Source organism: Culex quinquefasciatus, chromosome 2 (assembly GCF_015732765.1).
Source record: "Culex quinquefasciatus strain JHB chromosome 2, VPISU_Cqui_1.0_pri_paternal, whole genome shotgun sequence".
In the NCBI taxonomy this organism is placed as follows: Eukaryota; Metazoa; Arthropoda; class Insecta; order Diptera; family Culicidae; genus Culex; species Culex quinquefasciatus.
The window spans coordinates 133,711,366-133,739,356 of NC_051862.1; the positions used below are offsets into that span (position 1 = coordinate 133,711,366).

Genomic DNA, 27,991 nt, shown 5'->3' on the forward strand with positions numbered 1-27,991 from the left:
AGTTTTTGTGAAAATAGCCTAAGATGTTACAAAAAGACTCACGAAAAATGCAGGATGGAGCAACTCACCTAAAAAAATACAAAAATCATTTACTGAAACAGTTTTTTTGAAAATTGCTCTAAACGTCAAAATTTTCAAAAGCCTGATACGGGAATCGATTCTCCAGACAATTTTACATAATAGTCTCCATATTGACCATTGTCGTAAGTCCAATCCTTGTGAAGTTACAGCGGTTTTAAAAATGAAAATGTTGAAAAAATAGGTTTTTTGATGGTTTTGGGAATTTCTACATGACCGACTTGATTTTTCAGTCTCGAAAATATTTTTGCCGGAAAGCTCGTCCAATTTCCAATAAGTTTGTCTTTGACCACATTTCAATTGGATGTATGGGCTTACAGATATAAGCTAATTACATTGCTCATAACTGAAAACATAATATTTTTTTCAGTGTAGTATAGTAACCTGGATAGTAAATTAGCTTATATCTGTAAGCCCATACATCCAATTGAAATGTGGTAAAAAAACAAACTTATTAGAAATTGGACGAGCTTTCCGGTAAAAAAAACCTATTTTTTCAGTACATGATTTTTGTATTTTTTTAGGTGAGTTGCTCCATCCTGCATTTTTCGTGAGTCTTTTTGTAATATCTTAGGCTATTTTCACAAAAATTTTGAACGAAAAAAAGTCGTGGGCTCACCTTCAAATTTGACTTTTAAACTTAAAAATCAAAAAATCTCATAAAAGTGGAATGTTTTTTTCTTTCAGTGTATTTTTTACGGAAAGCCCGTCAAATTTCCTACAAGTTTGTCTTTGACCACTTTTTGATACGATGCAACGGTTCGAGATACAGCAATATTTAAATTACGAAATACAAAAATATTTAAAACACTTACGCCCTTCTCAAATGTCATTATCGAGTGTAACTGGCTCCATATACACAAAAATGGCTTATAGAAGCGTAGGATAACATGTCTACAAAGTTTCATTGAAATCGGAGAGGGTCGGGTACAACCGATTCCCTATTTGACATGGAATTGCTATATTCTGATTTTTTTTACCTTAAAATGGCTACAACTAGAAAACGGTGCATGATTTTATAAAAAAATGTGATTTTTAGAGAAAAAAGCATACTAAAATTTGGACTAACAAAATTTCTTACAAAATTACATTGTTGACTTTGTTGATTGGACTGCTGGTAATTGTGATACAGCCTTAAAAATTTATTTTTTGCCGATTGAAAACGTCTTTGTTTAGAAATAACTCTTGCGACATTCATCAAAACTTATGAAAAACTAGCTTCAATATCAAAAACCCAACATTTCACATAATGTTGTTACTTAGAATGCGAATAATTTTCATACTTTTAAAAGTTGAAAAATCTGTAAACTACTTAAATGCATTTTTGTATTTTTATTAGAACGGTTTCAATACATTTGAATTGAAAAAATAATCACTAACCGGGGCAATACTAAACGGATTGAAAATTTTCAAATGCATTTGTACTGGTCAAAAATTGCACATCGCGGCGGGCGCTCTTAAATTCTTTGTGTAAATATGGGTATTCGGCGCCGTCGCTCCGTGCCATACTTTCAAACACTTAGGAGCCCAGGGCTGCGAAGTCCTTGTAGATAAAGGAAGACACTAGTTGTTTGTACTAACAATGGTGGCCGACAGCTATAAAGTCAACTTCGTTTTCGTCATTTATTACAACTTTAACTGGATTAGTTCCTTTCAATTCTTTCATTGCTGGTTCAGCACCAGTGAACTTTAGTCTTTTGCTGCAATGATATGATATTTTTATAGTTTATAGGGTAGCTAATTTCCTATTCTGCATAAAAGAACTTAAATTAATTAATTAACGTAAAATGGAACTGAATTATATTGCTGTTCGTGATTCTTTACCAAAAGACATTAGGTTTGTATAATTAAATATGTTGAAATTGAGGTTTATTTGTAGAAATATTCCAATTCTGCTTAAAATTAGAACAAATTTGGTTTCATTGTCATTGTAACCTTGAAGGCTGATTACTCTTTAGTCCATAAAAAATCCTAATAGGCTCTCCAGATCGACCAACATGAAAAAAGCATGTTTTTTCTTTATATGGCCTGGGCGAGGAGAAAATTGGAAAATTTCTAAATTTCGATGTGCTGTAACTTTTTTTATGTTAAGGGTATTCCCTTAGCATTGGTGGTTTGATTTAAACCTATTTAAAATGTACACATGCTACACGGAGAAAAAGACTTCCCAAAATCGTGAACAAACGTTCATGAAAATGAGAAACTCGAACAAAGTGTTCAAATCGATTTTGAAAAACGTACCATGAAATTTGAACACTTTGTTCGTGGTTCCCATTTTCATGAACGTTCACGATTTTGGGAACTCTTTTTTCTTCGTGTACGTACATCATAAATAGTAAAAACTGGCCCGATTTTCACCAAATAACAATGTCGTATTTTTTTATGGGCCATACTGTATACTAAAAAGATATTGTTTTAAGTTAACCCGAATTATACCTTAAATAAAATGCAAAAATATTTAAAATCACTTTTCACTTTTAATAGTAACAGTTGAAAGTTTTCGCTAAAACTATCATACATAACCTCAATTAAGTTCAGTTTTGTCTAGACCTCACTGACCATTTAAATTTAAAACGTGTAATTATAGTATTATCTTCGATTTTCATTTTCAGCTTCCGACACGCAAGACACCGTGCTTTATGGAGACGACGAGTGCTGGAAAAGCGAAATCTTTACATCACCTGGAGCTATCAACCTCTCGAGGGATTTAATTACGGAGTAGGTGGAAGTAAGTGGGGTGGAAAACGGAAAATCGCTTCGGAAGCGCGTACAGCACAAAAGTGAAAAATCATCGAACATGTGGACCTCCCCGGCGCTCCACGTGGTTCGGCCCGCAAGAGTGCACTAAAAGCTTGGTTGTTTTTTGTTCAGTTTTGCCCAGTTTTTGCGCGAGTTCATCAGAGTTTAACCTAGTGAAAGTGAAGTGTTCGAGTTTAAAGTTTAACGCGAGGGGAGCAATGTGTGATTTGAAAATTTGGCTTGGACCGCCCGAAACGGGGTCGGTGAGTCCGGTTTGAAAAGTGAGCAAAATATAGCAAAAAATTAAAAAAAATAGAATACAGCAAAAAACACACAGAACACATTCGTCATACTTGATCTAGCTAGGCGAGAGAGGGGGAGTCATTTTTCAGCCGGAAGCTGAACTGTTTTTCACCACTTTCCGAAGCAGCAGTTTGGGCAGTGGGAGCGCCGGAAGGAAGCAAAAACCGAAAGTTGAACTGTTTGGCGGAAAAAAAGTATTTGGAAGCAAAAAAAGAGAGAGGACGAACCCGGCAGCCACCATGGAATCCATCTACGGCACCAACAAGAACAAGTATCTGCAGAGTCTGACCGCAGGAAGTGACTTTTACAGATGTCCCAGCACAATTAGACCGATGGTGAGTTTCCCATATGGGATGTGTGTGTTAGAGTATGGAGGGAATAAAACAGAATTGTGAATATTTTATGGAGCTTTTCGGTGGAAATTTGAAGCGGATGGAAAAACGAGTTAGCCACCGTCCAGACATGTGTAATGTTTAGGTTTGGGGGTTTCAGGGTGGAGTTTTGGTAACTTATTTGCTGGTGAGTTGTTGGTTTTTAACGCGATGAGTCTGAAGTTTAAATTAACTAGCAGTGCAGCCAAAAAATCTGACTTTTTTCAAGTTGAAACATCGACAAAAATTTGATTCCTCCCATTTTTATCAGTTGCACCAATTCATGTTGAAGTTACTCTTTTGAGTACACTAAACCCCCGGTAGATTGACACGATTTTGTTCCACAAAACAATAGTTTGGTAGTGTGTGTAAACGTTGCATAAGGACCCCGATAATCAGTGTCAAACCACTAGGGAGTTAGTATATAGGCATACATATTAAGAAAAAACCATCGAAAAATAAAAAAAAACAATGGGAATTTCTTATCCGAACGGCATGTAAGTCATCATGCACCTAATGTTGGCATATCAGCACTTTGGAGGACGATTACAGCTTTTAAAAAGCTTTTTTAGCCCATATCAAGCTTAATGGGAATTGTTAGCAAGCAAGTTTCATTCAAAACTTATTCGTTTAAATAGTGAGCAAATTGCACACAGAGTTCGGACCGAGTTCTTAAACTTTCAAACATAGGAGGAATTCTCCTATGTGATGAAATGCTTAAATCTGATTTTCAGGCTTCATTCTGTTTAAAAAAATATAACCATTTTTTTTTCAAAAATCTAATTTTATTCCGCTGATAAAAATTTAAATTGAGAACAGTTGATGTCACATATGATCATGAGTTCTATTAATCATTTTCTTTTCTTGTATAAAAATTGCTTTGGAAAACTACTTAACTATTAAAAAGAGATTCACCATCATAAAATGAAATTTGTATTAAACATTGAATAATTTTATATCTATATACATAAAAAATTTCGATGGTTTTGTTCGAACGCGAATCAGTTCAATACGGAGCGTCGTATCGAGGTACTTTTTGTTGCGTTGGGTTCTTAAAAGTCCAAGGAAGGTTCTTACGCCAAAAAGTGACAACTTTGGCCACTCTGGAACCAATTCCTGCAGAATCTGCAGATTGTATGGGAAAAGCTGCGTAAAATCAAATTTTGATCACAGGAGGCTGAATTAGCAAACAAGCAAGAAACGTCAGGTAACCAAAAAAGGGCAGGACGAAGTTTGCTGGGAAGAGCTTGTATTTTTTTTAAATTCCTTGATTCAGGTCTTAAAATAATAAAATTATATTTTTGCTTTTCATTGTATAGTTTTCGACTAAATTAAATATGCAAAATTCATCATAAATAAAACAACGTATACTAGGAGCGGCTGTGGCTGAATGGTTACGGTGTTCGCTTTGTAAGCGAATGGTTCTGGGTTCGATTCCCATCTGCTCCCATCGAGAAAGTTAAGGACATAGAAATACTTGAAATGCTGAATATGAACGAAAAATCAAAGTTGCTTGTGGCGGGGTTCGAACCCCCGTCCTTTGGATTGGTAAGCAAAAATGCTAACCACTAGGCCATGGCGACTTGGTGAGCCTAGACTGGAATTAGGAATACTGTTACAACCAACCCGCAACGCCTTTCGAGGTGTATCCTAGGGTTCTACCTCTCCTACTAACATTGAGTCCAAAACCTCCCTACAAACATCTATACCACTAAGGTGACGTAGGGGTCCTTGCGCACTTTAGATAGGTGTTTACTAACGATCCTCCCCTTCCCTGAGGATAGCTTGGACCCGGCCTGGACCCCCTTATGCCCTGGGTAGTATTACACACTCATCAAAAGATGAAGACATGGTATCTCCCGTGTTGGATTATTGTTCCGGATGAGGGTCTAACACAACCAGACCAAACAGTGGGATAAGAGTTGTGGAGCCTTCCGGTGGTGGGGCGTCCTCCAAATGCTAATGCTAATGCTAATGCTAATAAAACAACGTATACTTTCAGTTAATCTATTATTTTTCTTGCAAAGGATAACATCAAAAATTTAAGATATTTCACTATTTACATAAGTTATAAACACAATATTACCAATGAAAAAAAAAAACAAAAAAACTGTTGGTTAGTGCTCTACAGCCCTCAGGGATAACAATCCCTCTCTTACAAGAATAAATAGTAAATAAAACACAAATATAATGCATGATTTTGGGTGTTTTTTTTATCAAAATACAAAAAAAAAATGGGGAAAATTTTATTGCCAAAGGTTTGCAAAATGTTTAAAAACTTATTTTTGCAATTCCATCGTAAAACGACTTACTTTTCCTGTCATTTTTGAAAGATGAAAAAGCCTACTTTTCTGTACCAAAAATAACATAATCGAAAAGTAACACTTTTCAAAATAAATGCTGAAAAGTTGAAATTTTCAGCACTTGTTTCGAAAAGTAACACTATTAAATTTTTTTTATTTAAACGATTTATTGACAAAATACATTAACATTCAACTTATAACTTCACTCAATGGGTGTTTTTCGAAATTGCAAAAAATGTTGCATGGAACTCGTTGCAAAACTTGGTTTTTGTTTTCAGCACTCGTCGTATTTATCCAACTCGGTGAACCTCGTTGGATAAATGTACGACTCGTGCTGAAAAAATCTAAATTGCCTCATTTTTGATGCGTGAAATCGATGAATAAAAAATCTATAAAAAAGAAACATAGTTTCAATAAATCTATTTTAAGTCAGAAGCATTTCTGCCTTTTCTTCGTTTTCACAATCAGTAAGAAATAACTTTTTTATTTAGATGAAAATTTTTCCATGCATTTTTGATGTCGAAATTCTGGTCCATTTGGTTTCGGCATTTCGAAATTCTGAAGCTTAAAAAAATTGCGAAATTACTCAGTAAGGCCGTTACAAATATTTTTCACAGTTTATGTCGCCCCCCCTCATTTCAAAATTGGTCCGAAAAATCAAGGGGCAAAAGGTATTTTGTCAAAAAACTTCAAAATTTTAATGAAAATATAAGTCAAATCAACTGAAAACTGATTTTTTATGGAATTCCAATGCACAGCATAGCAAATTTTGTTTTTTCCGCAAAAAATAATATTTTCGTCAATACTTAGATATTTTTGAAACTATTGATTGCAAACTACTGGACAGGTGTAACATGCATTTTAAAACACTTTTTTCATTCAAATGTTGAAATCATGGTTCGCAAATTCATTTTTTTAACTTTTTTATTGTTTTTCAGTTTTTATTTTACTGCAGTCTATTGGGATAATTCAAAGAAAGTTATAAAACTTTGAAAGTTAGGTTTGGAAACTTTTTGATGGTGTTCCAATTTTGACAAAATATGTTTTCTGGAGTGTTTCATTGCATATTGATGAAATATTTGACAAAAATAAACAAGTTTCTATAAATGTTTATTATTTTCTTCGAAGAAATCTCCTATAAAATCAATAAAAAAAATCAAAAAAAGTTGCTCCAAGGCCCCCGATAATAGATTATGATCCACTCTACAAAGAGAAAAAAAAACCATTCGACCATGTCTTAATATTTTTAAAAAAATCAAGGTGCATGTTTTTCTAAAGATATTAAGATATTGTTTGTCTAATCTAATCTAATCAGACCCTAGCGCAGCCAATCTTTCGAAGGGATCCTGGAGAGTGCCTTAGGTTAGATGACGCCTAGCACTCTTATTGTCATTTATTAACATTTGTAGTGCGCCATTGCATTAGAATGCATTGAAACATCACAAGCGTTAAAGCGGCCAGGCCTACTGCGTAAAGCCGTATCGCAGAGATGACTCGTAATTGGGTTGAGTTTGAGCACTGAGTGTTCGAACAACAACACAATTCTGAATCGACAGGGGAGGAAGAAGCGTGGGGACACACCACCATACGCTCCGAGATTTGGTTGTATTCGTTGGGAGCACCATGCTAAGAAGGTTTGGTACTCCGGGACCCTCTGGGATGGGACATTGTATTTCCACGAATGCCCTAGACACTATTTGCCGTGGTTATAAGCGCCACAACTCGCTCTCTGTAACAGTATTCCTAATTCCAGTCTACGCTCACCAAGTCGTCATGGCCTAGTGGTTAGCATTTTTGCTTACCAATCCAAAGGACGGAGGATCGAACCCCGCCTCGAGCGACTTTGATTTTTCGTTCATATTCATCATTTTAAATTTGTGTGTTCTTAACTTTCTCGTTGGGAGCAGATGGGAATCGAACCCAGAATCATTCGCTTACAAAGCGAACACCGTAACCAGTCAGGCCGCTCCCTAAAGATATTAAGATATTGTTTGTGACAAAAATCTCAGAGCATTTGTCTCTGGTTAATGTGCACCGTTAACGGTTTAATTCCGTAGTTTCAAGAACCAGAAAAAAAACTCTGATTTTCAAACAGGGACCCGGAACAAATAACTCAAAGAAAAAATTGTAACAGGAAACAGGAAGTCACACCATAATATTCCTGTCCCAAAAAAAAAAAAAAAAAAAACAAACAGGAATCCTGTTTGAAAAGATGGAACCATATTCTCATTTTCGTCAAACAAGTTGTAACCATTAATTACCTCGAAATATGTACCACACATTTATTGGAATTCGATTGACATGGCACTGAAAAAAAAAACAAAGCCTTACTTGTTTGCTTTCCTGGAATCAACAGAACGAACTGAATCACTGCATTCAACGCTAACCGATTGAATCAGGGAATTCATATTTTACAATCAAATACCAGCTTTTTAAATCGTTCAAACGTGTTTGATTTCGATTCCAACTCAACAAAATTCTGCACCAATTTTGCACGGCACTCGCGTTCGAACCAATTTCAATGACATTTTAGTGGAAAAATTCCAAGAATTCATCATCCTCACCATTTTACCTGCCAACACTGACCGAACTCTCTGCCCGTGCAGTGTCCGCGGCAGTCCAGTTCCAGGAAAAGGGCACACACCGAATATACCACACATGTCCACTGACCAACCCGTTACGGGGATGATGGACGCGAAGCAAATATGTTTTCCAGTGAAAAACCATTTTCCCTCACACACACTGACACACAGACACACAGTGGTGGTGCCATATGATCCCTCTCGGTTGGAGTGAGCTTTTTTAGGGGAAGAGACACGTGTGGCAGTGTCAGTGACTGAGTGGGATTCCAGAACTATTTTCCTCCCAGCTTTTCCACGTCCACGCGAGGACTGGACACATGCAATATGATCTGTCTACTGGTTTTTTGTTAGTTCTTTATTTTTTTGCTGCTGCTGGTGCTGCTTCGACTTATGGTATTTGCGTTTTTCTGAAGGGTTACACAAGTTATGAATATTATAAATGACACTATCCGGGCTATTTTTGCGCGGCATGAAGTTCTCATAAATATTCGCTGCAAATGACGGAAATTTTTCTGCGGAAAGAGCATTTATGTTGAGCTCTGCATGAGAAGTTAAATAGAATTTATACGATTCTTTTTTAACTTGGGAACGGTTATTAAGGCGTAATTCTGTAAGAAGATTAGTATTTTCTCGATTCTGCAACGAGACTCTTCAAAACACATCAAATGAATGCATCCCAGGCAATCATTATAATGGAGTGAATAAATTTGTTTTGCTTGTTAAACAAATTGATCAAATTAGCCTCCAAATGTTCATTTAAATTGAATCATTCCTGTCTAATTGGCCAAACCAGCAAAGCAGATTGAGTGTGGAGAGCTTGATTATTGGCCATTTTGTGCCGATTGAATAATACACAGGTTGAAACAGCTGTGTTATCATCGGGGAGAATGGCTATTATACAGATTACCTTAATTTAATTTATGTATAGTTGAAATATTTTATCTTGAGACAAAATAATTTAGACAGATTTATATTTTTTAATTAGATAAAACATTGACCATCAACTCCTTCTTGCAATTCATATCTCAGGACTTTTTTTGAAAGTTTCTGCGGATGTTACTTCAAACTCTCATCTCGTAGGTGTCAACACTACCTTTTACATGAAATTGGCAGTCATAATCACAAAGTGCAACACTTTCCTAAGTGAACAAACTCGAAGAGTTCAATCGACTTTCTGCAAAATTTCCTCATTACTCTGCTGCTGCCAGCCACGCCAAAATTTAGGCACTTTTTGTCTGGTTGTTGTCGGAGGGGTGGAAAGTTGCCTTAAATATAAAGAAAAACCCACCCAGCATCACAATCTAATAGCTGTTTGCGCTGCGAAATCAATGCCACCACAATCTGGACCGTGTTATTTGGCATCATTTTACCCTCCCAAACAGTTCATCATCATGAAATCAAAAAAGGTGAGAAAAGCAAAGAAAAAAAAATCACTGACCATCGCCCGTTTAAATCACTGCTGCTCGGTACAACAACTTGATGCCAAAAAAAGCGCTTAATTTTCGGTAGTGCTGCCACGCGCGATAATCCACTGCGCGCAAACTTTCCTTTTCAGCAGACGCAATTTTTCATGCTCCGGAAAAAGCGCACACCGAATGAAAGTGTTTCGAAATTGCCACCCTTTCCGCCCGCAATCACCACCGTCTTTTATCGCTACGCAATGTTAAGGGGGTGTTTGTTCAGCTTGACCCACTAAGCACCCCCTCTCAACTTAGTGTTGTGCGAGGTGTTAACATATCATGTTTTATCATATTTTGGTTGTAAACATGTGTTTAATGTTTGTGGTGAACGTTTTGGTTGAAGAGAGATTTATCACGAATGGTAATCTCAAATATACAGGCAAAACTCGATTATCCGAAGGTCTCGGAAAAAAATCACTTCGGGTAATCGAAACTTCGAATCATCGAATCATGAAAAAAATATGTATGACCCCTCAACGAATGACGGTGATGTTGATAAAAAAATGCACTGGATTATCTCGGCACTGGCTGAACCGATGTTGGCCGTTTTGGTTTCATTCGATCCGTCTTGGGGTCCCTTAAGTCGCTATCAAAAATTGTTAAGTTTGGTTAAGTACTTCAAAAGTTATGCTAATAAAACGATTTTAACAAAAGTCCGGAAGAATGTATTCAAAAGACCTTTTCAACGAGTTAAAAAGATTGAAGATCTGACGACCCAATCAAAAGTTATAAGCACTTAAGTGTTATACTTTAACTTGTTAGAGGGCGGATCCCATATATATCGATGAAAACGTTGTTCGGATCTACCATGCGACTTATCGTTCGATAGGTAATCAAAAGACCTTTCTAATAAGTTCAATAGATTGCAGATCTGACAAACCTATCAAAAGTTTTAAGCACAAAACGTTGTCTCGATCTATCATGCGACCTGTCGTTGGATAGGTACTCAAAAGACCTTTCCAACGAGTTCAATAGATTGCAGATCTGACAACCCTATCAAAAGTTATAAGCACATAAATGTCCTGAATTATGAAGATCTGACTACCCGATCTGATGGTATGAATAATGAATCAAGTTTATAGAACACTAAAAGGTCCGCCCATGTGTATCTATTTTGGATAGCATTACCCTCTAAATGTGAGGAAGGCACCAACTACCTAAGGGTGGATTAAGTAACGTTTTTATTCTAAAAAGCTCCTCTCATAACCTACAATTTGCCGAAATCACAAAATTAATCAGAAAATCAAGATACAAGTACAAATCAGCATTTGAGGACTTTCTATAGAAAAATGCTATTGAAAATCAGCAACTAAACTATTTTTTTATCACAAAGACTTGTTTTAGAAAAACTTAACTGCCTATGTGCGCAGAAATATTCAATATGCAAAAATAGCAAGCTGAGAGAAACACTAAGGAATTTTGTCCAGAATACCTAAGGCTACGTGTTGAGTTTTCAAAATTTTCAAAAAAATAGATTTTTAGAAAAAATTGAAACTTTACCGAATAATTTTTTTTTTTTAAATTATTGAAATATTATTTTGCGTCAAAAAGTACTTTTGTGATGATTTGGTTGATTGCACAATTGTTTCGTCCATTAAAAAAAAATACGGACTGAGAAAATTCTCTTTTTTTTGGCATTTTTTTATCCGTTGGTTGCTGAGATACGCCTAGCAAAGAATTGAAATTACAAATCATAAGTTTTTCAAAGTGCCGAATAAAGTATACATTCGGCCCTAAATTCTGAACCGATGATATATTTAAAACTGTTGATTCGATTCTTGATGTCAAAATGTCGTCGTCACACAAGTTACTATGTGCAACTCGTGTGAAATTTTCGCAACCTTTTAAAAAAAATATTTAATTCAAGGTCGTAACACAGCAACCAAGGTCGTATTTACAATGCCCAAAACAACAAAACTGTGGAGATTTTTTTCAGCTTGTAAATTTTTTTCAGAGAGCAAACAAATAAAAAAAGACATTTTTTTTTGAAAATTTTAACATAAAAATGGTTTTAACTCGACAACGGTGCAATTTATAAAAAAGAAATAAATAAAAGTACCATTTGATTTTTTTATTTGACATTCAAAATTGATTTTTGGATTTTAAAGAGTTACTTTAGATAGTTTCCAAAAATCCCTATTTTTGTTAAAAAAAATCATGGCTTGGCTAAAAATACTTTACCGTATAATTTCAAGGATGGCATTTTTGTAAAATTATTATTTTTTTTAATTTGGTGATAATAAGGCCGTTGCAAATATTTTTCAAAGTTTATGTCGAACCCCCCCCCCCCCTTCATAATTGGTCTGAAAATTCAGGGGGCAAAAAAAAATATTTGTCCAAAAAACTTCAAAATTTCCATGAAAATAGAAGTCCAATCAACTGAAAACAATCTAAAATGCATTTTTCTGCATTGATAATCATATTTAGCATGTTTGGCCTTGTTTAAAAATGTTTTGAATTTTTAAGAAATTCCAAAGCACAGCACCGCAAACATTTTATTTTTCGCAAAAAATATTTTTTTTTGTCAATAGGGGAACTATACCCTTTTCCAGCCTATTTCTATTTTCGGCCTATTAGCACTTTGATCATGAATTACAGCTTTCATAAAGTGTTTTTGACTGTTCCAAAGTAATAAATAGCTCAAATAAAAGTGAGCAAGCAACTCTCCATTGTTGATACATCCGAAAATGTTGATTTAATAGCGGAAAACGGCGGATTTAATAGCGGAAAAGTGATGAGAATGGGTCGAACGGCTTAGAGTGATTAAAATGGGTATATTTCCCCTACTTAGATATTTTGGAAACTTATGATGGCAAACAACTGGACAGGTGAATAATGCATTTTAAAACACTTATTCATTAAAATGTTGAAACCATGGCTCGTAATTTCAATTTTTATACTTTTTTTTTTGCCCCCCCCCCCTCCTCGACGTTGGTCAGAGTCGAGGGACATAAACTTATTTGCAAAAATTTGCAACGGCCTAAGTGAAATAAAAAATATTGTAGGGCGGTTTAAATAGACAATCAAATGTAAAATAATTATTTTATTTGATAAAGCTATTGTGTCTACAAAGTTCCTGTTCATTAAATAAATCTTTTATGCTCTTATTGAAAGGCATGCGTTGATCAATATTTTATGTTGTTGTATAATCCACAAAGATACTGAGCATTTTTACGCTTTCAACGTTGACCTTTATTGTATTGTGATTTCCCCTGAACACCAACACTAACCATAAGCACAACAAACTTGATAAGAAACCGCTACACACACGTGTACTCAACTGTACTACTTTTTCCATCACCTGGTGGTCTTTAATCAATGTGAGGCAGTTTTCCATCTCACCTGCGTAGATCTTTCCCCTGGTTGCGTTGTAGACAGACAGTACTGCTGCCACTTTGGAAATTGCTGTCCGTCTGGTCGATATGGAGAGCAACTTTTCTTTAATTATCTAACAGGTGTAATTATGCAAATTCAAACATGTCTTCGCCACAAAATGGGGACATTTGGAAAGGAAAACAAACTTTTTCTTTCCTGTTACTTGCACGCAATTACGCATCTTCTGTGGCATGTTAGGGAAAGTGGTTTTTCTTCGGTAGTTGAAAGTTAAAATTAGAAGTTTGAACATTGATTCGTGAACGTGATGTTGAGAAACTTTATCTTTAAATCTTAAAAGTATCTCAAAACTTTCATTTAAACAGTCTTGAGTGAGCTTGTAAATCCCGTGGTGATCACAATCATCTCAAAAGTACCAAAACCCACCGATTATCGTGGGGTGCACCCAATTTCGACGGCAATTGAAAATCGAACGAGATGTGTTTCTAATCTCAAAATTGGCCAGTCCCAATCCGAAGGGATAACATCCACTTGAGTAAGTGTTTTCGGCGTGAGCTGTGTGCTTGAGTGAAAGTGAGGCTTGTTTAATCAAAGCTCTGTGTTCAATCAACACATGAAGCACTTCCGAAAGATGCTGCGGACGGATACTACCGGGTCGACTCCGATTTCAGGGCCGGAACAAGACGAGCTTTGACGAGCCGTTTTGGAGAGAGGGGGGCAAACAAAAAACGGCACACACACCCCGATCAATCACACAACAACAACAAATAATCGCACACCCAATGAAACGCAAAATGGAAAACCTATTTTCGGAATGTACCGTTTATCGGACTCGAATCTCGGCACAAATCAGATGCACTCCGTTCGACGTGGGGAGCTGGGTCGTATGAGCTTATCCCGAGAAGTGGGAAAATGTAAAAAAAAACTCATTTTAATTTTTTGGGACATCTATAAAGTACGTGCAACAAAAATCGTTAAAAAATATGTAATTTGCAGGAATACTGATGTTAGCAAAAAACCAAAGTTAAACCTTCATTTTGAATATCAATAACCTTATCGGGATCTAATCGGGACTTGTATGTTTGTTTGTCAGAGCATCATACATTGATGGCAAACTGAGCTCAAACTGGAAATGGGTATCATGGCATCGGAGTGGTCCAGGAATTGCTAAATATAGTTCATCATCAAATATGCATTCAAACATGTTAAAGGCATTTTTAGGTATTTTTTCAAATGTTTTTCTTTGCAATTTCAAAAAAACTGCGTGAAACAAAATTACCCCAAGCAAATAATATTTTTGATAAGCTGAAAAAAAATCTTTATTTAATGACTTTGTTGATCGGACTGCTGGTTGCTGAGATACGGTCTCTTTATATTTAAGTTTTCTTAGTATCATCTGATTAGCACTATTTTATTCAATTGAAAATTTCGCGGAGACTACTGGTTTGATTTTCAGAGTTAAAAAGAAATAAAAGTTAATCTTGATTTCCATTTTGTATATAAGAAAATTGATAAAATTGGAGAAAATGCGAAATCGATATGCGAAATCGTAGATATCATGTTGGAGAAATTGAACTTTAACTCCATTTTATTAAAATTAGTCTCAGTATCATGGTAGCAATTTAATTTAAATTTTATGTAATAAGGCCCAAATATTATTTGTAAGTTAAAAAAATAACGAAGAATTTTAAATAACACTGTCTCATAGGCAATTAATCAAATATTGTTACTTTCAAAATCCAGCTTTAGAAATCTAGCAAAAAAGTGTAACAAAATTACCATTTCCTAACAAACAAATTAAAAAAAAAGATTTCCTAAGGGACCATCCATAAATCACGTGGAAACTTCAGGGGGAGAGGTTTGGGGATTGTCTACTAGTGTGTCCAAAAAAGTGATGTTGCGGAAACCTTCGAGCTCACCCGAATTTCGACAAGTTTTTATATAATAACAAAATCACAAAAAATTACTAAAAATATTTTAGTGTTCATGCAAAATATCATATTTTATTCTGAGACATTGACAAATGCGTTCGAATTGCCCTCATTTTCACTTCAAATCATAGCTAGGAATCACACCAATAAAACTATTTATTCAAATTGATCCAGGAAGTCATAAATTTCATTTTTTCATTTTTTTTAAATAATAAAACAAAACAACAATTTTCTAATCTAATCTAATCTAATCAGACCCTAGCGCAGCCAATCTTTCGAAGGGATCCTGGAGAGTGCCTTAGGTTAGATGACGCCTAGCACTCTTCTTGTCATTTATTAACATTTGTAGTGCGCCATTGCATCGGAATGCATTGAAACATCACAAGCGTTAAAGCGGCCAGGCCTACTGCGTAAAGCCGTATCGCAGAGATGACTCGTAATTGGGTTGAGTTTGAGCACAGAGTGTTCGAACAACAACACAATTCTGAATCGACAGGGGAGGAAGAAGCGTGGGGACACACCACCATACGCTCCGAGATTTGGTTGTATTCGTTGGGAGCACCATGCTAAGAAGGTTTGGTACTCCGGGACCCTCTGGGATGGGACATTGTATTTCCACGAATGCCCTGGACACTATTTGCCGTGGTTATAGCGCCACAACTCGCTCAATAAAACAAAACAACAATTTTCAAAAAAAATATTATTCTTTTTGCGTTAGGTTCTTAAAAGAATTTCTCTCTTAAAACCAATAAAAAACGGCACTTCGGTGCCAAGAAACAGTCATTTTAGTTAAATAAAAATGGATAATTTTCAAAATTTCTTGAGAAAACTTTATTTTAGCACTTACCTAAATCTTTGTTTGGCATGCAAAATCCAAAAAAAATACTATGTGAAGTAAGCACCATTTAGTAGAAAATCATGTTGATCATTTGCCCAAAATATTGCTAAACCCCGCTTTTTACAAAAAAAAAATCATATTTTTTTTGTAATGCAGTTAGTATAAAATGTTGATAAAATGCTTCTCTTCTAAATGGAGCTTACGTCACGTTATCAAATCAATGAAATGAGGTATAAAAATATAAGCATAAAAAAAATCTTATCTTTAACATGTTGCCAATAAAAACGATATGACTTACTGGATTAATATGAGCACAGAACATTATTGTTTATTGTTGAAATGAAATACTGGGTAATTTGAAAGCATTTTTTAATGTCTTAGAACAAAATTTGATATTTTCTATAAAAAATTTACCATTTTTCAGTAAATCGCAAATCACAAGTTCTAAATGATTTTTGGGAATTTTTCGTTGTATGAAAACATTGTTCCTGAAACAAAACCAATCGAAACCCGAATGAACCCAAAGCTTTCCGTATCATCGCGTTTTTTTTTGGACACCCTATTTTCCACGCTACATACACATTTTTTGTTTGAAAAAAGTCCTATAAAGGGAAAGGGGAATGAATTTCTGAAAAAGGAATCCACGTGATTTTTGGTTTTTTAAATAAACATTGTATTTCACTAAAAAAATATTTAAAAAGTGCAGCAGAAAAAAAGTTACCCTTAAAGTTGGTTACATGTCATTTTGACAATCGATAGGGGGAGAAGAAAGAAATTCTAAATTATTCTGACATGGACGAAGCTTTACTCGTTGAACGTGCAAAGTACAAAATATTTATTTTTCATATCAAATTGATTGATATCCAAAAACCTTGCCTACCACGCTGGATGCCATCATCACGGTGGTGATCAAAACCAAATCGGCTCATTTTGTGATTTATCCATAAGTTCAATGCCACGGCCATGATCGGATAAGTAGGTCTCTTTTCGAAATTTCCGCTGGTGGGGCGTTGCTCTTTTCGGACTCGGGGAGTTTCCATTTCCCACCTCCAATCCAATCATCCAGTCAGTTCCAGCAGTGTGATGTGGCCCCGGCCAACAGCCCAAAATTGCATCCCCCGGACACGGACGCACTTCCACCTGCAAATGAGAAAATCGGTATAATTTTCCCCAACCACCTCCACCTTTCTTTTCGATATTTTGTTTTCCTTTAGACAGCAAAAAAGTTTGATGATACGGTTGAGGTAAAATGTATAAATTTTCTTCTGCAAACAAACACTTACCACATCGCCCATCATTATCATCGTGACGATCGTCGATTTGCCGTTTGTTGGTTTTTGGATGATAATAGCAAAGTAATGGGACGACTCCGGTGCGATGCTTAGGGGGTGAATATGGCCACACAAACAGCCAGGGAGAGACAAACAAGCCCGCGGCATCAAGCGATCCACATATACGTCATCGACCGACAGTTAGGTTGTTTACCTAACGGGGCACCTGTCACGTTCTGGCGTTTACCGTCACGGAATTGGGAGCACTTTGTTAGGGGGCGGGTGTAGGAAGAGAAATCGTGCGAGCTGTTTGCAATTATTCGTTGTGAGTTATGCTGAGAATTTGAATTCCATTTAACGTTATTAAGAAAACTTTTTTTCAGGTTCCTTTCAAAAACAGATCGCTTAAAAACAACAATTAAGTTTATGAATAATCAATATTAGTAAAGAACTAAATTATCTAAATTTTGACGAACTTGTATATTGATGTCACCGGTATTCTTTCTGTAAGAGGTTACCGATGGAATGCAATGAAATGCCTATAAAAGAAGATTTTTTGCTTGTAATAAAATTGAAATTATAATCAAAACTATGTGTTTTTATTAAAATTTAGAGTTCAATATTTTCGTACCTAATTTTAAATATTTTTCAAATGTTAAATAAATATGTTAGTTAATTGGGTTTGTCCAATGATTTTAAAACATGTTCTTATTTATTTTTTAATTGAAGCATAAATTCTATTTACAATTTTGGATTCTGTTTGTAGTGGGGAAGGGGTACCGTAGAAACTTTTTGCGCAAAAATGTAAAAACTTGATTACTGATATTTGAAAATCAAGAGAATGTAAAATATTTAAGTTATTAAAAAACATTCAATCCATAATTAAAACATATTTATAACATAAGTGTGTAAAAATGTCAAAAATGTATTGCATATTACATCAATTGCACCTTTAAATGCTTAAAACAAAATACAAATTCAATGATCAAAAACTAAGCAAAACTTATCTGAGCAATGCTTCAGCTCCATTTTTTTGCGATTTTGTTTTTGTTTTAATGAAACAGTTTATTATTTCCACAATATTGTATTTTTACTATTTGAAGCTATTTAGGCACTGTTGTTAAAACAAATAGTGTTAGTGATTTAGTGATGATGAAAAATTGTTGTTAAAACAAATAGTGTAAACTACCAAGTGCGCGGAAAACTAGGTTGGTTCTATATAAAAAAAACAAGTTTTCAGCGCTTGGTAGTTTTAGTGTTAAGGTAACTATTTGGATTATCATATGAAAACTGTATTTTGACAAAAAGTGCTATTATGCCAAATCGTTGAACGGATTGAAGTTCCTCGGAGTTGGCAAAGGGGGGATGGATTGAAATTGGTTGAAAACCACTGCTTCTTACGAAATGTTAGTAACATAAAACTTTTTTGGTTTTAATTGATATCTTTCGACGAGAAATTAAACACGTAAGCAAAAATGTTTAAAAAAATGTTTTATTTCTCGTCGGAAATTATCAATTAAAAAAAAGTAAAATAAGATAGAAATAACAGCTAAAAAATATAAAAATGCAGTTAAAAATACTATTACCATATGATAAATAGTATTTATTAGATTGATTGCTTTGCGGGTTACTATGAAAACGTTTGAAAATCGTTATCGTTAGAACGGGGTTTGAAGCTTGTAATCATAGAACTAGTTTATTTCCCTTAACTGGTGATAATATGAACTACAATCTGTACATTGACATCAGTTTTAAATAGCTTAAACCATTTTAAATTGGATTTTTTGTGTAGTTTGCTGTGCTTTGAATTCAAATCAATCATAATTCACTATTCAATGTGATTCAGAGTTATGAGTTTCTTAAAAATAGATAATAAAAATAATTAAAAAAAAACAATATATTATATTAAATCCAGAGCATAAAGTTTGGCTTGATGTTCATTGTATACCAGTCTCAAAGATTCTTGTTTTCATCATTTTTTTATTTATCTGTTGTTTGGTTCAATCACAAAATATACGGCTATCCGAACATGCCCCCTAATTTATTTCTGTTTTCCAAGCTTTGTGGAAATTGTTTTCGGTGTATTTTGATTCAACAACAAAGATGAAGAGCTTAGGCATACCACTTAACATGTAAAAGAAATGTAATTATTATATGAAAGTTCAATAAAGATATATTTAATTGATGGGTGCACAGAAACTCAGGAAGTTGTTATCTTCTTACTACAAAATTGACAAACTTACGGACCCAATCATGCAACAATCTGATTGAAAAAATAGGAAAATTTTGTTGTTAATCACTTAGTAGACAGTATTATATCGATTATTCTCGTAGTTTCAGAAAATTCTAAAATATCTGTAACAACAATTTTGGTGCGAAAGCACCGTTGCACCGTTAAAAAAAAATATCCAAATTGATAAAAAAAAACAAATAAAAAAAAGTTAAAATTGCCTATTATTTATTATTAAACAAGACTAAATGTGAAATTTCATTCGCAAAACATTTATTAACAATCCAATTTACGTGTCACCAAAAATTCCCCCACAAAACTCGCTCCAATCTTTAACAACATGATAAAAACCTTGTTTCGGAAGCAATTTCCCACACATAATTGCCGGAGTGTGGGGGTGCGACCGTAACAAGAAGAAAACTTTCATCACACGGTGCTTCGCGGTGTATTTCGCCAGAGGTCGGTCGGTCGGTTGGTTCATAAATTTGTAATTCGCTCCCATGTCACAAACCCATCAAACTGTAATCACAGCCCATCACGCGGAAGCTTCCATTCATCCCCCACCATCCCATGCTGTCATTCTGTCAGTGGGGGTTGAAGGAAGGAAAAACCGGCAGCATCACCGTCGTCGTGTGTTCCGGTCCCGTACGGAAAGCTCCGACGACGATGTGGTGTGCCAAGGATCAAGCTATGACACGACGGGGGAGCGTCAACTTTGGCTTCTGGAACTAATTTTTCATAAGCCACTACCCAGAACAGGGCCCACCGCAGCCAGTTTGGGGACCAACCAGCGTCGACCCAGTCAGTCACAGTCGTTCGTGGAACCTGCTGCCAGCGCGGAACCAAAGCCACGGGTGTCACCGTCGGAAAGTTTATGCTCGGGCGGAAAAACTTTGCCCGGTTGTAGCGGAAAATCGCGATCCGACACACACACACAAATTGTGGCGAGGGAAAATGCTTTTTTTTGTTGGTAGGACATCATATCATGCTAAAATTCTCTCTTAACATTATAGCCATTATATTAGAAAAGAATGTGGTGTTTCTAACGTGTGATGTGTTAAAAATTAGTTCATAATTAAAATCATGAAAATAATGCGATATAAAATAACATTTTGTTCAAATTGTAACATTTGAATGTATGATAAAAGGTCGAAAGACAAAAAGGTCAAATTATTTCACGAAGAGACTGTTTTAGGCAATTCCAACAATCGATGGGTTAGTTTTCATCCTAACTACAATCTTAGTTACGTTTGCTAAAAACTTGTTGGCCTCGCATAAATTTTGGCAGAGCTTACATATTAATTTACTTTTTGTTGAAATTCCGTACATTTTTCTAACATTTTCATTGAAATTCATTGCATTTTAAAACATTTAGAAATCAAACACATTTAAAAGTTTTGTTTCATTGCCGTATTTAAAGAAAAAGTGATGATTGATCAATCGCATCCGATAGATTTTGTGTCTTCTTCAATGTTTTAGGTTGTAGGTTGTTGGTTTTTTGCCGATTTTTAAATCAACTTTTTTTTTTCGCAAAAACTATAGTTCATCAAACATGTAACTTTTATTTTTTTGAAGTTTTTGCCTTTCTTACTAAAGAAAGGTATAGGTTTTACTTTAAGCCAGGACGTCATTTCCATCTTCGTAAATATGTCGATTCAGCATTAATTTTAATCGGAAAAATCGTCAAAAAATCACACTGCATCGATTTTCGACGTTCTATCGATTCACCTTGACAGAACTTGTCTATCTCACACCCTCGAATTTTGAGAAAATAAATTCCGTGGAGGTCGAGTGATGTTCATATGTGGTAAAATTTAGCAAAATTTTGTGTCGCGCCGTTCTCAGCTCCCATATATCCGATTTCGATTTTTCTAAATGCAGATGAAAGCTAGTGTGCTGAACCTGGGCGAGTTGCCGCGAAAATTTCGAAATATCCATCTGTTTTCGGATGCGGCCAGACTTTTCAACAAAATACACAGTTTTCAAATGAAAATATGGTCAAATTTTTTCATTTTCATATCTTTTATTTATCTCAAAAATTGCATTTTTCGAGCCCTACAACCTCCCAAATTTTCATCCAGATTCATAATATGGTTCTGGAGTTAGAGCCGTTTGATTGACCTACCATAAGAAAAAAAATCCCTAAAAAAAGGTAAAAGCCCACCTGGTGACCTTCGCCAACATTTTTCATTTCTGATTTATTCAAAATTTCTTGCTACATTCATAGTACAGACCATGAGTGAGCATCTGAAACAAATTCGACATCGATCGGCAATCCCGATCAATTTTTAGAACGATTTGCTTTTTGCCTTTCTTACTAAAGAAAGGTATAGGTTTTACTTTAAGGCAGGACGTCATTTCCATCTTCGTAAATATGTCGATTCAGCATGAATTTTAATCGGAAAAATCGTCAAAAAAACACACTGCATCGATTTTTGACGCTTCGTCGCCAAGTCGACAAGTTGTCAAGTTGAGCTTCGAATACTGGCGCGAGAATGCTGGCGCATATATTTGGTGGCTCGACTTATCCCGAGCAGACGGAAATAACTTGCGAATAACATTTTTTGATATTTGAAAATACTAGGCCAATAACATATTATGTTATTTATATCAAAATTTGTTATTCGTCGTTATGATTTTTTTGTTATTGGATTGTTATTGTAATAACAGACTAATAACATTTTGCGTTATTCTTCGAACAAATCTTTGTTATTATTTTTTGTTATTTTAACAACTAATCCGACCATCCCAATAACAGTAAGCGGTATTCTTCCATAACAAAAAATGTTATTCCAAAGTTGTTTTGGCTTTCAACCAATATCAGACCAATAACGAATATTGTTATGATAACATAAACTGTTATGGAACCCTTATGCAAAAATGATTTGTTCAAGAAGATTTCATAACATTTTCTGTTATTTTAACAGTATCTGTTATTGAAATGGCATGAATTTTGTAATTACCGTCTGCCCGGGATACTCATTTTGTAGTAGCTTGTCTACCGACGTTTCCTTCAATATGTAAGATATCGTAGCTTTTCGGTTTCTTTTGCCCTGTCCGTTTTTGCATAACTGTCCAATGTTTATGCAAAAACCTTTGTGACATAGGACATTCATCCGGCTACAATCATTTTGTTTCCCGTGCGCTCCTTAAATCGCCTAAATGTAGACTTTTTCGTGATTTCGTTAGTTTATTTAACAGGGTTCATTGGATTTCAATAGGAGCTTTCTAAGCTTTTCATCGTTTATATCGTTTTCAAAGTGTTCAATGCTGGCGACTCCAATGGCTTTCTTCCTAAGGTTCTCGCGATTGAGTGTGTAGTGGTGCGGTTGTTAAAAATAGCTATCTCTGACTCTGTCACTTTTGTAGAAGCTGAATGGCTAGCTTCCATGCACCGTGCGGCACACGCGGTTCACTTGTACCTCGGTTTTGCTAGTCTTGGTGCGCTGGTACGATGAACCAAAACACCAACACAGTCACACAAAAGGGCTCGTACCGAAACTAGAAAACCAAAACCGCGGTGTGCGTTGTTGGGAAGCTTGCTATGATCGCGTTTGTATAAACGCTTGTTTGATTTGAAACGTACAAACATATTGTTCGATTTAAAATATTCTTTTGGTGAAAATTGCGTTTTTTATTTCTTTTGGAAATCATATCATTCATAATACTCATAATATCATCATAATACTTTGCTTTCATCATAAGACTTTCTTTTGTGCTGACGTTATAAATAAACAAAGTCGATGTTATTAATTGAAAGAAGTTCTACTATGTTATATTCTTTAGTAAGAAAGGCTCTTTCTCACCCCAGGTGGGATTAAATCGGGTTTTTCTTATGTTTTTAGAGACAAAAAACCGCAACTTTTGAGCCATAGAGAAATGGACAAAACAAATTCCGCTGAACAATGAATTTTTGAAAAAAAAAAGTTTTGTGGATCATAAAATTTCACAAATGTTTCAATTTACAACATTGAAAGTTGGACCATTAGTTGCCGAGATATTGGCCAAATCAACACCCTCCAGCTATTCATGGAAAATGTAACAAGAAAAACTATTAAAATTAAAACTTTTAAAGAAATACTCAATAGAGATCCATAAGATAAAAAAGACAGTTTGAAAAATGTCGCAAAAATATAAAATAAAAAAAAAATAGAAATGTTAGAATCCTTACAAACTGCACAAACAAAGGTTTGAGGTGAGAAATTTTTTTAATGTATAAAGAATACAAAAAAAATGTTAAAAAAAGTTTCAAAGTTTGATGATTTCCCTTAAAACATTTTCAAAAATTGGTTTCTTTTTAAAGGAATGAAAAAAAACTCACAATAATATCACATTAAATGAATATTATTGTAGTTGTATTGTAGAATAAAAAAAATCACAAAATTATGTCAGATATTTTTTGGTAAAGCTTAAAAAAAAACGGATCATGTATGAAGGAATATAAAAACTAACAAAAATATTACAAAATGAAACATTAAACTTTTTTTCACATTCGACCTTTTGTTCCTTCGGCTGATGTTCGCATCAGAAATTTATCATTTTATAATGAATGCTATGCTGCATTTTATCTTTTGAATTTTGAATTATTGATATATTATGGATGTTAATGAATCAAGAGGCTTTCAGAGATAAAAAAAAAGAAAAAATGAACACGTAATTAAAAAAAAAACATTAACTAAGTTTAATAAACCTTCTATAAAGTGATGCTCTTGTGCAAAGATAAACAAACCAAATGTTTAATTTAAAAATAAATCCTGAAAATATCACACCCGTTAGACAATATCCAGTGACAAAAAAAGTTAAAAGATTTCTACAATTTATTGGAATGTTAACGGATTTTTCTTACAGGTTTCATGATTAAATCTGTAAAATGTTGTTTAGGCCAGTGCAAGTTTTTGTCAACTTTTTTTTAAATCAGGGTTGAAAAAAATTGGAAATAAGAATATTGTATCTTCAATTCATTGTAATACTTTTACTTTTGTACTTTAAGTTAAAATAGAGGTTTTTTGATCTCTTTAAAAATTTTGAATTTGAGATCTTTGACTGGAATAGAAGAAAAATTCTAGGATTTGTATTTCATGAATTCATAAATGATAACAATTTTGACAATAGCACAACTATGAGTCATTCTCCGCCAACTCACACAGCAGTTGACCCGAACCCTCTTGGTTTGCGTGAAACGTTGTTCTAAGGGGTAACTTTTGTCCCTGATCATGAATCCGAGGTCCGTTTTTTGATATCTCGTGACGGAGGGGTGATACGACCCATTCTATTTTTGAACATGCGAAAAAAGATATGTTTTTCAATATTTTGCAGCCTGAAACGGTGATGAGACGGAAATTTGGTGTCAAAGGGACTTTTATGTAAAATTGGACGCCCGATTTGATGGCGTACTCGAAATTTCAAAAAAAGTATTTTTCATCGAAAACAAAACTAAAAAAAATAAAAACTCTGCTTTTCCGTTACTCAACTGTAAAATTCGTTGGAACGTTTCATTTTAAGGGAAATTTAATGTACTTTTCGAATCTACATCACTCAGAAGGGTAATTTATTGATTTAGAGCAAAATTTATCATTTAACAATTTCGTGTTTTTTTTAACTTTGCAGGGTTATTTTTTAGAGTGTAATAATGTTCTACAAAGTTGTAGAACAGACAAAATTTCTGTATATATTGCTGTATATTGGTTTGCTTGTAATCATCATGAGATATCGCGATTTTACGGAAAAAATGTTTTGAAAAAGTTGGTCGTCGTCGATCATAGCCGTTCATCGTCACCCGCGACAGACACGGATGACGAAAGAAAGAGAAACGCAAAAACTATTTTTTTCAAAACTTTTTTTCGTAAAATCGTGATAACTCGTGATGTTTACAAGCCAACCCCTCATGTTTATGTATCATTTTTTTTTGTTATTTTCTGCTCTTCAACATTGTAGAACATTATTACACTCCAAAAAATAATCCTGCAAAGTTAGAAATAACAAGAAACTGTAAAATGAAAAAAAAAATATATTCTAAATGAAAAAAATTACCCTTCTGGGTTAATGTAGATTCGAAAAGTACATTAAATTTCCCTTAAAATGAAACTTTCAAAAAAAAAAAAAAATACAGTTGAGTAACGGTGCAGCGACCTCAAATTTAAATCATTAAATTTGTCCATTTTCGAACCTCACCACAGTTCTGACCATGCGCGCTTACGCAAGCATAAATAATTTTACCCGTCGACTCGCGTTGCGCGACAAATAATTAAGCTTATGTACAGGTGTGGATCATGAGTCATCCTCACCTGAAAAGCCCTTTATTAAATTTCGCCAATTGTTAGGCAATCAAAAATGGTTAAGCTTTCAATTATGAATGTGCGATGTTATTACACAGGGAAATTGAGGGTGTGGCTTAACCAAATTCATTGGCATGTTTGTTCAATGGAGAATTCGACCTTCTCATTATTGACCAACATTTTTGAGAATGTTTTAGGAACATAATTTTGATATTCCAATAACATAATTTAAAGTTTCACGACAATGGTTCGAACCCATGACTTCCGATTTTGAGGTGTACTCACTACACCATACGGAAAGTCATGAAGAATTGCAGAGGTCTGCATAATTTAATTCATGAGGTTCATCGATGCTTCTCATCGAAACGGACCACTTTTAGTAGAACAAAATTTAGTAGAGTTTTCGGGGACTGACTATAAAAACCCCAAAATTCTTGAGGAGGGCAATCAGTTCCAATTAGTTCCAGTTAGTTCCAGTCAGTTCCAGCCAGTTCAAGCCCAGTCCAGTTCCAGATCCTGAAGAAGCCCCAGACCAGCCGGACCCGCCAGCAGCCACCAGTACCAGAGGCCCCAGTCCAGCCGGACTTAGCGGTGGAGGCCGCAGTCCGCCGGGACTTAGCCGCTGTGAAGAGTCCGCCGGGACTTAGCCGCTGTGAAGAGTCCGCCCGGGACTTAGGAGTTCGGGTCTGGCATGGCTCGGCGAAGAGGTCTGGAGGACAAGTCTGGCTTCAACGTAGAGAATTGGCTCGACGAAGGTCTTAATGAAATTAGCAACAAATAGTTGAGTGATGTGATCGTGCGCGTAAAAGTTGAGAGTGTTACCGCAAAAAAATGTAATCTTCAAAAAGTGTAATATACAAATAAGTGAAGTTTACTGATCTGTTTTGACTCTACAAGTAAATATCACAAAAATCCTGAAAGCCTAAACCGCTCGGGCCGTTCAACGGAAAAAGCAGAGTTTTCAAATTTGTTTAAGTGTTGTTTTCGATGAAAAATACGTTTTTGTGTAGATTCGAAAAAAAGATTAAATTGCCCTTAAAATGACATGTTCCAAAAAAAATTACAGTTGAGTAATGGAAAATGGCAGTGTTTTTTTTTAACCTTTTGAAGTGTTTATTTTGACAAAAAAAAAAACGTTTTTTTTTCGAAATTTCGAGTACGCCATCAAATTGGGCGTCCAGTTTTACATAAACACCATTTCGGGCTGCAATTTTACATAAAAGTCCCTTCGACACCAAATTTCCATCTCAACACCATTTCGGGCTGCAAATTATTGAAAACATGTCTTTTTTCGCATGTTCAAAAATGGAAGGGTTCGTACCGCCCCTCCGTCACGAGATATATAAAAAAAAAGATCTCAGATTCGTGATCAGGGACAAAAGTTATCCTTTAGGACAAAGTTTCACGCAAATCGAAGAGGGGTCGGGGCAACGTTTGCCGATTTCGTGTGAGTTGGTAGATAATTACCCCTATATTAATGCATTAAGCTATCTGTTAAACCTTATGTTTCAAAAATTAAATTTAAATATATTTTTTTAATTATTTAAACAGTTTTTTTTAACAATCTGAAACTACACAACACAAAATAACGCAATTCTTTTGAAATTTCTTAATCAGAACTGTTTTTTTTTTTTTTTTTAACATGATAGGCAGGAAATATTTCTGGTATGCAATCAAGATTGTTCCGTACTTCCAGCCAAATCGATCTTATTATTATTTTTTATATTATTCACAGAAATTATTATTTTTTTAATTCAAGAAAAAAAAATTAGGTGAATTAGTCTTTTGACTAGTCACGATAAGCAATAACAAGCAAATAACCCCGAAGAGCATGACTCATACGCAATAGTTTGAAGGTCCAAACTTTGGATCGATTCCGATGCAAGGCTAGGTTCAAAACGACATTTAAAAATCTCACCATTGTTAGAATCCACTCTAGTGGTAAAAATCTTTCGTAAAAGCTCAATTCCACACCGTTTGATCGATCGTTCGTTCTTTCCACCATCCCACGCTGGAGAGCATACATTTTGGCGAAACAAATTTGTGCTCATTTTGGCGTGAAAAATAATTTCTGATTTCCATTCTGTGCAGAAACACACCTTTCTCCAGGTCGCGTCGTCTAGAACAGCTCGAATCTCTCGTACTTTATTAGGTGTTCTTTTCTTCGCGTCGTTTTAAGCCCCTGAAGTTAGACTTTTCGATTGGGGTCTCGTCAGTTCTCGTTTGTAGGATGGCGTCTTCGTCTATGGCGTTGACGTTATTGAAATGGTGACGATG

General features: G+C 35.0%; 1 protein-coding gene across 1 annotated transcript in view; it reads left to right on the forward strand.

Annotated features, from left to right (window-relative positions):
- Positions 1-27,991, forward strand: part of LOC6033741 (mucin-5AC) — a 180,828-nt gene that overhangs the window by 39,783 nt on the left and 113,054 nt on the right. Inside the window, exon 2 of the mRNA XM_038255326.1 lies at positions 2,691-3,455. Coding sequence (XP_038111254.1) covers positions 3,360-3,455 — 96 coding nt within the window. The 5' untranslated portion in view covers positions 2,691-3,359. The remainder of the gene's footprint in view (positions 1-2,690; positions 3,456-27,991) is intronic.